At 40.4% G+C, this 14008-nt stretch overlaps 1 protein-coding gene across 7 annotated transcripts in view; it reads left to right on the top strand.

Annotated features, from left to right (window-relative positions):
- Nucleotides 1-51: 51 nt before the first annotated feature.
- DDX42 (DEAD-box helicase 42) overlaps nt 52-14008 on the top strand; it is a 31533-nt gene continuing 17576 nt past the window's right edge. For 4 of the 7 annotated variants that reach the window (XM_045586320.1, XM_036451595.2, XM_036451596.2 and 1 more), the window contains exons 1-6: nt 516-675; nt 4227-4463; nt 8792-8942; nt 11263-11324; nt 12679-12715; nt 13543-13692. In XM_045586320.1, the coding sequence (XP_045442276.1) occupies nt 4243-4463; nt 8792-8942; nt 11263-11324; nt 12679-12715; nt 13543-13692 (621 nt within the window). In that variant the 5' untranslated portion in view covers nt 516-675; nt 4227-4242. The other 3 variants (XM_045586318.1, XM_045586319.1, XM_045586322.1) reach the window with 3 other exon arrangements.

The raw sequence follows: 14008 nt of genomic DNA, 5'->3' as shown, positions 1-14008 counted from the left end.
CCCAGCGGAGGTGAGGTTGGGGCTGCTGGGAAAATTACATAATCTCGGCCCCTGGGCCGGAACTGCTCACGCTAATCCCATCCCTCTCCGCTGGGATTCAGTCTAGTTGTCGTCACCCTGAAGTGGTGCTCCGGAAGCTAAAGGTGGCCATGCTCTGTGGAACCACGCGGCCAGAGGCACGCGGCGAAATGTTGCCCGGGTCGTATTTGCAAAAGGCCAGCGTTTAGGGGACATCGACAATTTTGTGTATATGCGGTTCCCACCCAAGTCCCCTTTTCTTGGAATTTTCGGGCGGATCCTCGTCATTGTCATTCTTTCTTCCCCTCCTAGGCCCATTTCCTCTACAGGCAATGGACACCCCTGACCCAGCAGCAGAGCCCGGCAGAGCGTTCTGAGAGGTCTGCGAAGCGTTCTCCTGGAGCATTAAGGCCCGGAGCCCGCGGCGCTTTCCGGGAACCGCAGACCCAGGCCCCGCCCTTCTGCCCGCCCTCTGCACTGCGCATGTCCGGCGTGTATATCCCCTCCCCCAGTCGGCAACGGGTCGAGGAGCGCCGGCGAAAGGGGCGGAGAAGGAGGAGCGCGGCGGGACGCGGCCTGGACCGCGCGTACTTCGGGACGTGAGATTCCGCGTCGGCGGGAGTAGTTGCCGCCGCAGCCGCAGCAGTTTCGTGCGAGGTGGGTCTGGACGCGGGGCCGCGACGCCTTGGTCGCCCTGGCGGAAACTGCGGGGCCTAGCCAAAGCCGGGGAGCCGCGGCCTCAGTTAACAAAGAGTCGGCGGAGCCCCTGGGAAGACGGGGAGGGGCGGGAGTGCGGGGCTGGGGCCTGGAGGGGTCCTTCCGAGCCGGGTCGCCCTCCCGCGGCTCCCGCTTCTCCCCGCAACTCTTACGGAGGCCCCGTTGGCGCTTTCCGGAGGCAGCGCCCGCCCCCTCGACTACGGAAGAGATTTCCAAGTTGCGGAGCTCCGAGGAGGCTGGGATGGCCACCGGGAGGATTCTGCCTACCCTAGGCGGCAGCAGTTGGTGGGTGCAAGCCCCCAAACCGGGTGGGAACTCTAGCGGCAAAAGTTGCCAAATCGGAAGACAGTAAATGACAAAGTGGGCGATGTTGTGTGCAGCCTTGAGTAGATAGTGATTAGTATTGACATCGTCACGCAAACTTTTTTTTGCGGCCTACTTGATGTGAGTAAATAATTTATGTGGAGTTGCAAGCTTACGTACCAATAATGTAAAGAGAAACTATCTGCTATAATACTAGTCGAGAGTTTGGGGAAAATGATAGCTTCCTTGTCACTTTGGTGAAGCATTCCCCGTTTGCCCTTTACTCCTTTAGGCTCCAGTTTCCTTTGGCTTCCTTGAATGTTGTTTTATTGCAATGATGTTTCTGTATCTCTTCTCTCCCCTTTATACAAGGGGGAGATTATTTCTTAGTCACTGTAACTTTTCAGAGCCAAGCCCAGTTCTGGCACATAGGAGGTGAGCAATAAGTGTTTCATACAAAAATTAATTTTCAGGCTCTCAGTGGTGAAAAAAAAAGTATATTGCATTTTCCTTCACCGAGAAGGGGCATTCTTTGGCCTCATTTGCAATTCATTCACTTAAGAAATATTCTTATTGATGCCTACTATGTGCCTATTCCTTAGCACTGTTTTAGGGTCTGATGTCCTCCTCCCTCCCGCGCCCCCCCCCCCCCACCGGCCCTCATGAAACTTACTTTCTAGCGGAGAGAAGAGAGACAGTAAGTAGATCTATAAATTATACTGTAAATTAGATTATTATTAGTGCCTTAGGAAAAAATACAACTGGGTTGAAAGATGGGAAGGTGTTGCATTTTGAAGTAGGGTGGTCAGGAAAACATAACCTAATATTTAAGCAGATTGAAAGCAGGTGAGGAGTGTGAGCCCAGCCAGTGTGGGGAAAGGAATGTTCTAGGCAGAGGTTAGCAAGTTAAAGGCCTGGAAGCGGACCCGATGTTCTGGAGCACTGGAGCAAAGGAGGGAGTGGTAGGATATAGGCTCAGGGAAGAAAAAGAAAAGAATTGGGAAAGGAGCAGAACTACCAGGACCTTTTAGTTTTTTGAGGATTTCACTTTTGCTTGCTGGAGATGAGCACCATCTGAGGGTTTTGAGCAGAGTAGTGAAAAGATCTGACTTAGATTGTATTGTGAGTGCAGTTTACATTTTCGTTTTTATCAAAATGATATTAATATAATCAGCTCTTATTTTCCTTTTTTTTTTAATTGCCTCAGGATATATTTTTCACTGATTCCAGAGAGAAAAATGGATTATTACCTCCTTTTGCCCCCTACACACACCACCACCACCGTGCACCCAGAATGAGAAATCAAGCTTAGACCCGTCTGTGAACCTAAGGGTGGCCTAAGGTTGAAGATTGACATAGCATAAATCAGATTTAATACTAAAACTGAGCTAAGTGCTATATAAGAATTCTAACAAAACCTAAGATAGATGAGGGAGGGGAAGAGAAGCAGGAAAGTAGAGCGTGTTATTCTTGGTCCTTTCACCAATGTCATCATAGAGAGCCATTTTTGGAACTCGTTTTCTACATTTGCTTCAGAGCCCATTATAAACATTTTAATTTTTATTATTAGTTGTAAACATTTAAACAGATATGAAAGTAAAAATAAAAAAACTGCAGTTAACATTTTGATTAACAGCCCTCCAGCTATCTCTGGATGTGTTACACATGCTTTTACATTGAATTATGTTGAATCATATCGTTCACCTTGTTCTATGCCCTTTTTATTTGACTTAAGGTGTAATGACACTTTTCCATAAATGTAAGTTATAATTAGAAATTTTATAATTAGAATGCATTTTTCCTTTGACTAAGCAGTTACATTTTAAAAAATTATCCTAAGGAAATAATTCAGGTGTGCACAAAGATTTAGCTATATGATATGTTTCACAACATTATAAAACAGTAGTAGAGAAATATATTTATTGATAATCACAGATGTTCATAGTATATCATTAGGTGAAGAAATCAGTAACTAATATGTACACTGTGGTTTTATTTTGTTTCAAATTGTGTGTGTGTGTGTACAACTTAAAAAATAGTGAAGAGCTCTAGCCAGTTTGGCTCAGTGGATAGAGCATTGACCTCTGACCTGAAGCGTCCTGAGTGAGATTCTTGTCTAGAGCACATACCTTAGTTGCATATCTTAAGATGCCTGGCCGGTGCTGGAGGCAACCAATCAATGTGTCTCATATAGATATTGCTCTCTGTGTGTCTTTCCCCCGCCCTTTTACTCTCTCTAAAAGTCACTGAAAAACTATCCCGAGGTGAAGATTAGCAACAACAACAACAACAAAAACAATATAGAATACATATCTGGGAGAGGAAATTTCAGGTAGTTGTAAATTTTGTTCCTTTATGCTTTCTGAGCTTCCTGCTTTTCTATAAAACTTAGGTAACCTGTATATAAAAATGGTTTTTTGGAGCCAAGACTAATAAGATGCTATAAAATACTGTTTTTAAATTGATTGAATTGAAGCTCAGGAAATTTCTTTGGCACCCTTAACCATAGAATTAACCACAAAGGCAACAGGGGTTTCTTTCTAGTTACTGTTCTAGTGTGCATTTGCTAAATAAATGCACAGTTCATAAGTAGAGATAATAACGTAGGTAATTTCTACAAATAACTATTTTTAAAATTTTGATTCTTTGAATCTTCGAGATGTCATCACCAGAGGAAAATGGTTAATTTTGGGACAGCATTGCCGATAGCACCTCATTCTATTATAGCAAGCATTACATGATATTGTAGTTGTAGATTGTTTTTGTGGTTTTTGTGTGTTTTTCTTTTTGTCTGTTTTCCTGGTAGACTGTAAACTTCTTAAGGATAAAATTTAAGAGCTTAATTCTTTTCAATGTAATACCACACATCTGACCTTCCAAAATGTTTGTTGTTTTAGGAGTATTTTTGCAGCTTAACAAATACTAAATTAGCAATCAAATCTTTTTAAAGGGAATGATATTAAATGTTGCATTCCCATTTAGACTGAGAGTCCAATAAAATAAAAATTACTTCAGTGTTTTGGAAAACCTGACCATTTCATTGAAGTTAGCATGCTGCATATCTGAAGTATAAAGTTAAAGTTAATAGAGAGGCAAAAGTTGAGAATGAAATTGTAGGTAAAGATTGAGAGAGACATAAAATCAATGGATAAAGTTCAATTTCTATTAATGTATCTTGTTCCTAACAGATCAATCATTGACACCATGAACTGGAATAAAGGTGGCCCTGGCACTAAAAGGGGATTTGGCTTTGGAGGTTTTGCCATTAGTGCTGGAAAGAAGGAAGAACCAAAACTCCCACAACAGTCCCACAGTGCCTTTGGGGCAACCAGCTCTTCTTCTGGATTTGGGAAGTCAGCTCCACCACAGCTCCCTTCTTTCTATAAAATTGGATCTAAGCGGGCCAATTTTGATGAAGAAAATGCGTAAGTAGTAACTTCTGATAAATGTAGCAAAGGTTGAGCTTTGAGATAATTCATTCCATCAACAGAAATTGAGGCAAAGATACACTTTGTTTCCAGAATAAAAATAACTTTTTAAATTATCTCACTGAATTGTTGCTACTAAGTTAAATTGTGGAGTTTACTCATTTGTAAGGAATATAATGTGTGCTTGCTTGTACCTTAACTTGTTCCAAAAAAGATTTGGGGCCATTGAGACCTAAATATGGCCGAAAAGATTTTAAATAATTCATGTGGTGGTTTTTTTAAGTTCTTAATTGAAGTCTTTTATTGACGTTATATAAATTGTTTTGTAAACACAGGCCATTGTCAGAATGTAGGGATGGGACTCAGTTTGCCTCAACATCCAAGTCCTTAAAACTGTTATGTTTTAAGATCTTAATAGTTTTATATAATACTTTAAACAATAAAGAATTTAGCCAAAACTGGTTTGGCTCAGTAGATAGAGCATCGGCCTGCGGACTGAAAGGTCCCAGGTTCGATTCCAGTCAAGAACATGTACCTTGGTTGCGGGCATATCACCAGTATGGGGTGTGCAGGAGGCAGCTGGTCGATGACTCTCTCATCGATGTTTCTAACTCTCTATCTCTCTCCCTTCCTCTCTGTAAGAAATCAATAAAATATATTTTTAAAAAAAATAAAGAATTTAAATTAAAAAAAAAAAAGATCTTAATAGTGGTATAAAACAATCTCAGATTTTTGCCCACAGTTCTCAAGAAATGTATTTAGCAGTTATCTTTTTTTAACTCTAATAAGGTAGTTATTATAAAAAGATGGGGGTTGAGTTCTAATTCTTATAGGTTATAATTTCTGTTTTTCCTGAGTCTGAAGAAATCTCTTAATTTCTTACCTGGTTGAGTGAGTGACACTGCTTGAAGTTTTTTGTTTGCTTTCTGGGTGTTTTTGCTTCTTTATATTTCAAATCTTTGACTTGATTCTTGCGATCCTCTAGTCTGCTGTTGGATCTCTGTGTATTATTCTTTATTTCAGTCCAATTTCTAGTTGGTCCTTTTTCATATCCTCGAGGGTCTCACTAAATTTATTGGCCTTTTCTATAAACTTCTTGAAAAACCTTAGAACAGTGGTTTTGAACTCTATATCCTCTATTCAGGGGTCCTCAAACTTTTTAAAGTGGGGGCCAGATCACGGTCCCTCAGAGAGCTGGAGGGCCGGACTATATGAACTACTAATTCCTACTGTAACACCTCGGCTGCGCTCACTGCCCAAAAAACCTGGCTGGCCGGATCAGACTCCTCTGCGGGCCGCATGTGGCCCGCGGGCCGTAGTTTGAAGACGCCTGCTATTTCTTTCATTTGTGACCTGTTTCTTGGTCTCCGCATTTTGGCTGCTTCCCTGTGTTGATAGAGTGGCTTTGTGTGCTAGGTGTCCTATAGGGCCCAAATGGCTCAGCCTCCCCAGTTACCTGAGGTGGATACTCTTGGTGCATCCCTTTGTGGGCTATGTGCACAGTCTTATAGTTAAGCCTTGATTGTTGTTGGTATCCCTGGGAGGAATTGACCTCCAGGCCTGTTGGCTGTGAGGATCAGCTGTATCTACAATGGAGACACTCTTATGAGGCAAGACTTGCTTCATTAGGGCTTTGGTGCTCACTGAGTCTGCCCCCTAAGTGTGTCCCTTATGGATCTGAGGAGTTGTAATCTGGATGGTCATACTCTGATTCCTGGGTACACTGGCTCTTGGTTCTCCAAGGAGGTGCTAATTTAGCCTCTGCCTGAGGCCACCCAGCAGTAGCTACAGAGAGATCTGCAGATTTCTTTGTTTGGGTTTTGGAGGTGCCCAGATGAGGCCCAGCTGTGAAGCAGTGCAAGCTGCTGTGGGGCCTTGGGCCTTCTTTTGGATGTTCTGGGTCTTTCTGACTCAGCTGCAGTTTGTTAGGTAAGTTTAGATTTTAAAGGACCAGGCCATTCATATGCAAAAGCCCTCTATGCACAGCTGGGGTGGGGCGGAGTCTCAGGGCAAATCAAAGAATAATGGCTTCCCATCAGCTCTGCCCTAAGAGACCCCCAGGTCCCACGGTAATCGGTAATCGCTGCAAGCACTTCTGAGAGAAAACCACCCTCAAGTTTCACCCGCTGCCAGACAGTCCAGTTTCTCCCCATATGAGTCTGCGTCCCCAGAGTCTGCCCATAACTGCACTTCAGAGCAATCGGGAGCTTGTGTCTCCCTGCGGATTGAAAAAGCCAGCTACCTACTCAGTTGCTAGCCCTCTCTGTGCTTGCGCCTCCATACCTCTACACTTTACTTCCGCACTTCTGCAGCTCCTCTGAGTCTCAGTACTTTTCCCTCTAGTTGTAGAATTTCCACTTAGCCAGCCTTCCTGTGGTTCTGGATGATGTTTGTTTTGTCTTAGTTGTAGTTTTGAAGTGGTTGTGCAAGGCAGCAAATTCAGGTGTTTACCTATGTTGCCATCTTGGTTTCTCCCCATATTTAGATATTTATATTCATACTATATTTAAATTTATGTATTAAGTATTTGGTTATATTACTATTTTATTTAATTTTGAGGTAAGGCATAAATGTTTTTGCCTTGGTTTAATTTATAAAGAGCTGTATTTTCTGGGATTTTTGTTAGTGATAAAGTGATATTTCCTCCAGACTTTGAGGGAGAAATACTTAAGTAGTATGATGAATGATTTTAGATTGAGAATTTATTTTTAATTCTAGAAGTTTTCTGTTGGTCCTCAGAAAATAGACCAGAACTTATGTCTCTAAAACATTTTTTAAAAATTATAAGAATAAAATTTTAAAGGTTTTTAATATTTCATTTGAAAGTAATTTTTCCATAGCATACATTATTTAATATTTGTGGTATCTATTCAACAATAATATACTAAATTTGTACTGAAAACAATAATTGGAAATTAATTTGAAGAGTCACTATTGAAATGAGAATCTGCTGTGCCTTTTTTCAACGTTACGTAACTAGAGGCCTGGTGCATGAAAATTCATAAACTGGAGGGGCGTCCCTCAGCCCGACCTGCCCTTTCTCACAGTCCAGGAGCCCTCAGAGGAGAGAGATGACCTGGTGATCAGGGGAAGGCGATGCCCCATCACATCTCTGCTGCTGCCACTGCCGGCAGCGCAAGCCTCGGCTGGCCCTGGTTACCTGAGCCTCGGGTGGCCTGGGTGGCTGGGCAGCTGACATCCAAGGCTTGCCTGTGCCTCAGGCTGGTTCTGGGCGGCTGGGGGCAGAGGGGACCGGGGGACTCTGGAGGCAGGTGTTTGGCAAGGCCGGGCCCACCCCGGTCTTGCTGCATGCCTGCCTCCCTGGTGGGGCTGAGGAGACTGAGCATCGTCATCTTGTGGCTGTGGGGCGATGCCATCTTGAGGGCGTGGCAGGCAGTTAGCATATTCCCTCCTTATTGGCTGTGGGTGCTGCCATCTTTGCAATGGTGTGAAGGTCAATTAGCATATTCCCTCTTTATTAGATAGGATATTGAAATCTTTAGCCAAAGCCTAAAGGTCTCTAATTTGACTTGTGTAGTTTAAATCTCTTAATAGTATCATCTTACCTAATAATGGACAAACATGTAAATTGATCACACCTCCACACCCGCAGCCAATCAGGAGTGACCATGCAAATTAACCCAACAAAAGATGGTGGATTGATTTGCAGATGCAGATGCAGAGTGGCCAGGAGGGGTGTGATGCCTGCTGGGGGGCTGGGGGGGAGCTACAGGAGCAGTGTTCTGACCAGGAGTGAAGCCAGAGGAAGGAAGGAAGGCTTATTCTTGTACAAGTATCATGTAACAGACCTCTAGTCCTATCTAATAAAGAGGGAATATGCTAATTGACCCTCACACAATTGCAAAGATGGAGGTGCCCACTGCCAGTAGGAAGTAATTTGCTAATTGACTGCCCCACCCTCAAAGATGGTGATGCCCAGTCCCCTGAGCCCAGCCAGGGCAGCAGGCGCATGGCAAAGGCACACCTGCCTCTGGAATCCCCCAGTCCTCTCAGCCTCCCAGCCTCCCAGGGCCGGCCTGAGGCGTAGATAACCAGGGCTGGCTGAGGCTTGCACTGCCAACAGTGGCAGCAGCAGAGGTGTGATGGGGGCATCACCTTCCCCTGATTGCCAGGTCGCTTCCTGCACCTGAAGACTCCTGGACCATGAGAGGGGGCAGGCCAGGCTGAGGGACCATCCCCCCTCCAGTGCATGAATTTTCAAGCACCAGGCTTCTAGTATATCATAATAAAAATTTCTGTTAAATGGAAGATTCACTGACCCAAACTAAACATTCACTTTAGCAATCACACATCTTGTTTTTCAGATACTTTGAAGATGAGGAAGAAGACTCTAGCAATGTTGATTTACCTTATATTCCTGCTGAAAACTCCCCTACCCGCCAGCAATTCCATTCCAAGCCAGCAGATTCTGACAGCGATGATGATCCCTTGGAGGCATTCATGGCTGAAGTAGAAGCAAGTATCAACTCTGTTTTGTTAAAATACTCAGCAATTAGAAATAGCCCAAAGTAATCTAATGCTTTAGAAATCTAATCAGTCCTCATTCAGAATTTGTTTTCTGGCTTTTTGGGGAAAGAATTTTGCTCTTATACTCTAGTTTCGTAAATATACTTCCGCTTGCACTGTAAACCTTGAACATAGTAGCTCAATATTTTTGTGTGTGTTTCGTTTTAATAATTCTTGGTATATTCTTAAATGGAATGAACATTATCTCATTCAAGCTATAGTTTATTAAATACATATTTAAGGCAGTTGCATTTAAGGAACTTGCTAAAATCACAAATTCGTATTCTATACTTTTAATGTTTATTATTTCTTACTACCAACGTTATCATCAGCATTCATGACTTCCCTGTAGAAATTGAAACTTCTGGCTACTCCATAAAATTATTTATACTAGGCTCTTATGATTTTGCCTTTTGTCCTCCCCCCCCCCATTTCTGATTTTCCTTTTTATTTATTATTTATTTACTTACTAAGAAAAAAGTTAAACATATACAAAAGTATAATAATAAAAAGCCTCTAACACCTACCAAAACTATTCAGAACATAGATGTGCCTTTTTTTTCATACATGTGCTTTTGCATCATGGTAGCAAGTTAGTGAATATATTAAATGATTCTCTCTAGAAGTAAAGGCAATAAATGTCATATTTGAGATGTCTATATATAATCTTCAGATATGGACATTTCTCAAAGGGGTTTATTTCTCATAATTTCTTGAGATATCTTTAGTGATGAATTGGAAGAAAAATCATTTTCTAGGTTTAAATTTGATTTTTGGAATTGTAAGCTGCCATCACCCTTTTTGAGTGGGAGTATCCAAGCATGGCCTAGATTCTCTTGCTTGGCATTTCAAGTAGTTGAAGCAATTTGGAGATTAAATCTTGGTCTTGGAGTAAATGTTGCCGAAGTATACTGATCTTCAGTATAAATTTTTCTAGTGATTAAACTCAAGATGAGGATTTTATTTTATTTTATTTTGTGAGGTACGATTTATTTTTGTTTTTCTCTACTCAGTCATGTGAGGATTTATTTTTAGCCAGTGTTTCAAAAAAGGATTTATGTAGGCTTAACAAATATGTTCTATAAGTGTTTGCCAGCCATTTCTTATGTTACATTGTTTATGTTGTCTTCACTTTAATTTTAGCCTTAAATACAGGTGGGGCCAAAGTATATTTACAGTTGTTCATATGGAAAATAATGCAATAACTAATAAATAAAAATACACAAATAAACGATGTTTCACGTACTCACAACTCTAAACCTACTTTTGCCCCACCCTGTGTATCTTATATGTGGCTCAATCCCTTGAAAAGTAGATTATGTATAATATTTCTTTTAAAAAATAATTTCTCTCTGTCCGGAACACTTGACTAAATAGGATGCCAGGTTTAATACCCTGGCATTTTTTTTAAATGAAAGAAGTCAGAAAAATTCATGTTGCTTTATAATAAACTTGTGCAGAATGTGTTTAATTTTGGGAACTTTTAATTTTTCTAACCCTGATATTCACACAAAACAAAGAATTAATTTAGATCAGTGATTATTAATTTTCTTGTATAAGAATGTACCTGTGGAAAATGGGAAAACTACATGTATGCACACAAGGGTTCTGGAGCAGGGTGTTGCACCCCAGGACTATTGGGGCTCAGTCGTTCTTTGTTGTGACTGTTCTGTGTATTGTTGGATGTTTAGCAGCATTTGTGGCCTTTATCCACTAGCTGTCACTAACAACCTCTCCTTCACTCCCCCTCTTGTCCCCAAGTTGGATGATCAGAAATGTCTATAAACATCACCAAAAGTCCACTGGGGACAAAACTGTGACCCTTCTAATCAGTATCAACTTCTAAACTTGGATTGACAGCAATCTTCCAAAGACAGATCCAGAAATCTGCATTTTTTAATAGCCCCAATGATAATGTGAAGCAAATTTTCTTACGCTGCACCTTGAGAAAGCCTGATTTGCCTAAGCTTAAGTTCTTTGACAGCCACAATTAGTTCATTAACTTAAAAAAAAAACAAGGACCAAGCATTTTTACTAATTTTTCTATGCATGCTATAAAATGCAGGTAAAAGTCACAGACATTTATAGCCAAGGTTTTAGAACATTTGGGTATTTCTCTGGAAAATTGTCAAGATGTAGTTTGCACCCAAATGCAATTGTCAAAATGCATAGCTAAAAGTATGCTAGCATTTGTTTGAATCTAAAAATTCTTTGTAAAGAAATTTATTTTTTAGTTGCTATGATTGTATACATCCTTTTGTTTCATTAGGATCAGGCAGCAAGAGACATGAAGAGGCTTGAAGAAAAGGACAAGGAAAAGAAAAACGTAAAGTAAGTTGTTTTCTTCTCCCTCACAAAGTTTGTATAAAAATAAAGTATTGTAACACCTATATCTCCCAAAATTTATAGAGCTAAAATTAAAATACATAAATTCTTAACTTGAAGTTAGCCCTGTATCTTGAATAGCATTTCTGCAAATGGTAGAGATTACAAAAGTCTTTAAATTTGCAGTATTTAGAAAGCATTTTTTTTTATAAAATGGTATTTGATGTTTTGTAGTTTTTGTTCATTTTTTGTTGGTTTTTTTGTTTTTAGTAAACTCAAGAATAAGTTACAGTTGAAGTTAAGAGAGCATAATTACTAAAGTTTGGGTTCATTGTTCTGAGTTTTGTTTCATAATTAATAAAAATCAGGTTAATGCCTATAGGATTGATTAGGAGAAGTAATGGTGATTATGCCATTTTAAAACTATGTATATTAATAATAAATAACAATCTAATTTATTTAAGGAGTTAAACCATGCTTTAGCAATGAGTCAGAACTTGAAATACATTATTTTCTGGGAAAATGAGTTCTCTATCCCTTGCAGAATACACTCCTATTAAAGTTTTTGCTACCAGACAAAAGTGGGCATGGTTGGACTTCTCCATCTGCTTGGTAATTTGTGCTTCAGGCCCTCCCCAAGGTTCCTGTGCCATATAGAGGTTCAGCCCTCTCTTTGGTGCTTACTGTGTGTTGCATCCTCTTTCAGTAAGCCTGCACTGGTGGTGTAGCTTGCCTTGGGAATAGTAAGTGCTCTAGATTAGGCAGAATGTTTGATTAGAAAGAGATGGTTGTGGGAACTAAGCAACCACACTTTCTAAAGCTCCTGATAGAGTCAGCAAAGGGGCGTTTGTGCCCTTCTCTAGGTGAACTGCTTAGGAGTTTTAGTCTCAAACTTACCAAGAATTGATTTAATTTTTTTCTCTGTCCCCAATTATTCTATAGCTGAATGCAGTAACTCTAGAGCTAGGGGACATTAAGAAAATTGTGACCTATTTTAGTGTACCAAAAGTAGGATTTTTTTTTTAAATGCTTTTCACAATTGCTTGTTGGTTGTTGTAAGTGATTGACAAGGCTATGGTCCTTGGGTATATATCTTCAGAAGTTTTTTACTCCTTATACCTTATTAGTAATTGGCATTTCTAGGGGTACCCTAGCACCCCATTCAAAAGAAATGCAAACTGTAGCATATAGAGTGAAATTATACATATATGATGGATGGATAGTTTGTTATTGCTGCTTTGTTGTTATTAGTGTTGAGAATTCCTGTGCTGTATGGAATTCAACACTAATCTGCTATAAGTATGGAGCTGGGTATGTGGAACATTTGCAGGGAAGTTTGTTTCTCCGCTTGTTTTTCCAGGGGTATTCGAGATGACATTGAAGAGGAAGATGACCAAGTGAGTTCCTATGCAGATTTCTATCTTTTATGTTTACCCCACAAAGTCTACACTGGGGACAAGCTAGAGCTTGCCTTCACTGAAATGGCCATTCCTGATACTCAGCAGGGAATGTCATTTGACTTGCTCCTTTTCTTCATGTGTGACCAGTTGGTAATACAAAGATTAACATGGCTTTCATCCATGTTGAAGATGGAACTTTTGATCAACTATAACATCAAAAACAAATATGAGCTTTATTCAGCTTGATTGATTTTTTTTTTTTATAATCTAAACTGATGTGTATTCTTATAAATCAAGAAGTAGTGTGGGATCCACTGAGGCCTCTAGCAACATCCAACCTCTACCTTTCTAGGGGTTCTGTTTGTGATTTTTATGTTTCAAGATGGAACATTAATGACACTCCTTTAGTATTTTTTTCCTCATTGGTCAGTTATGGGATGGTGAGAAGGGAACCAAAGTGAGCAGTAGCCTTTCCAGGTTTATGAATCTTCTAATCAGTGTCAACTTCTAAACTTGGATTGATAAAGCCACAACATGTGTTCCACAGCTCTGGGCAGGGTAGGTAGACACCGCACCCCAGGAATGCTGTGAAACAGATAGATTTGTACGTCTTCTGTTAAATCAGTTTGTAGTACTGTTTCACTCATTTCTTCTGATTGTCCCTCCAAGTATTGCTAGTGTTAAAGGAATCATTGCTAGTAAGAGACTTCTTACTTGGTAGGTATTTAAACTGCAATCATTTGGTACACTGTGTGCACTAATCACTGGAGCAGAAATGTTCCCAATTGTACTTGGTATGATTATGTGCTTGTGCTTTCCTGCAGGAAGCTTATTTTCGGTACATGGCAGAGAACCCAACTGCTGGTGTGGTTCAAGAGGAAGAGGAAGATAATTTGGAATATGACAGTGATGGAAATCCAATTGCACCTTCCAAAAAAATCATTGATCCTCTTCCTCCCATTGATCATTCAGAGGTATGGTTTTTTGATGAATTTGATTCTTGTTTCAAGCCAATACAGTTTCTTCAGTTTTAAAAATATCTGAGTACTCAATATCTGAGTACTCCTGATTTATACTCCTTATGTCATAAGAATATTTGTTCTTTGGGATCTTGTCAGCTCTGCTAAGTGATTGAAACAAAAAGTGACTGAGTGATTGAGGCTTTATAGCCTTTGTTGTTCAAGCTGAATTGCTTGTTCACATCAATTATATGTGAAGAATTTTTTTTCAATAAATTGTGGTGGTCTGTGAGGTCTGAAATGTTGGTGACGGCTGTTCTAGACCATCATT

The sequence above is a fragment of the Pipistrellus kuhlii genome, unplaced genomic scaffold, assembly GCF_014108245.1.
Source record: "Pipistrellus kuhlii isolate mPipKuh1 unplaced genomic scaffold, mPipKuh1.p scaffold_m20_p_22, whole genome shotgun sequence".
Lineage (NCBI taxonomy): Eukaryota > Metazoa > Chordata > Mammalia > Chiroptera > Vespertilionidae > Pipistrellus > Pipistrellus kuhlii.
The sequence above is the reverse complement of the archived record's forward strand: the minus strand, read 5'-3'. Positions and strand labels throughout refer to the sequence as shown.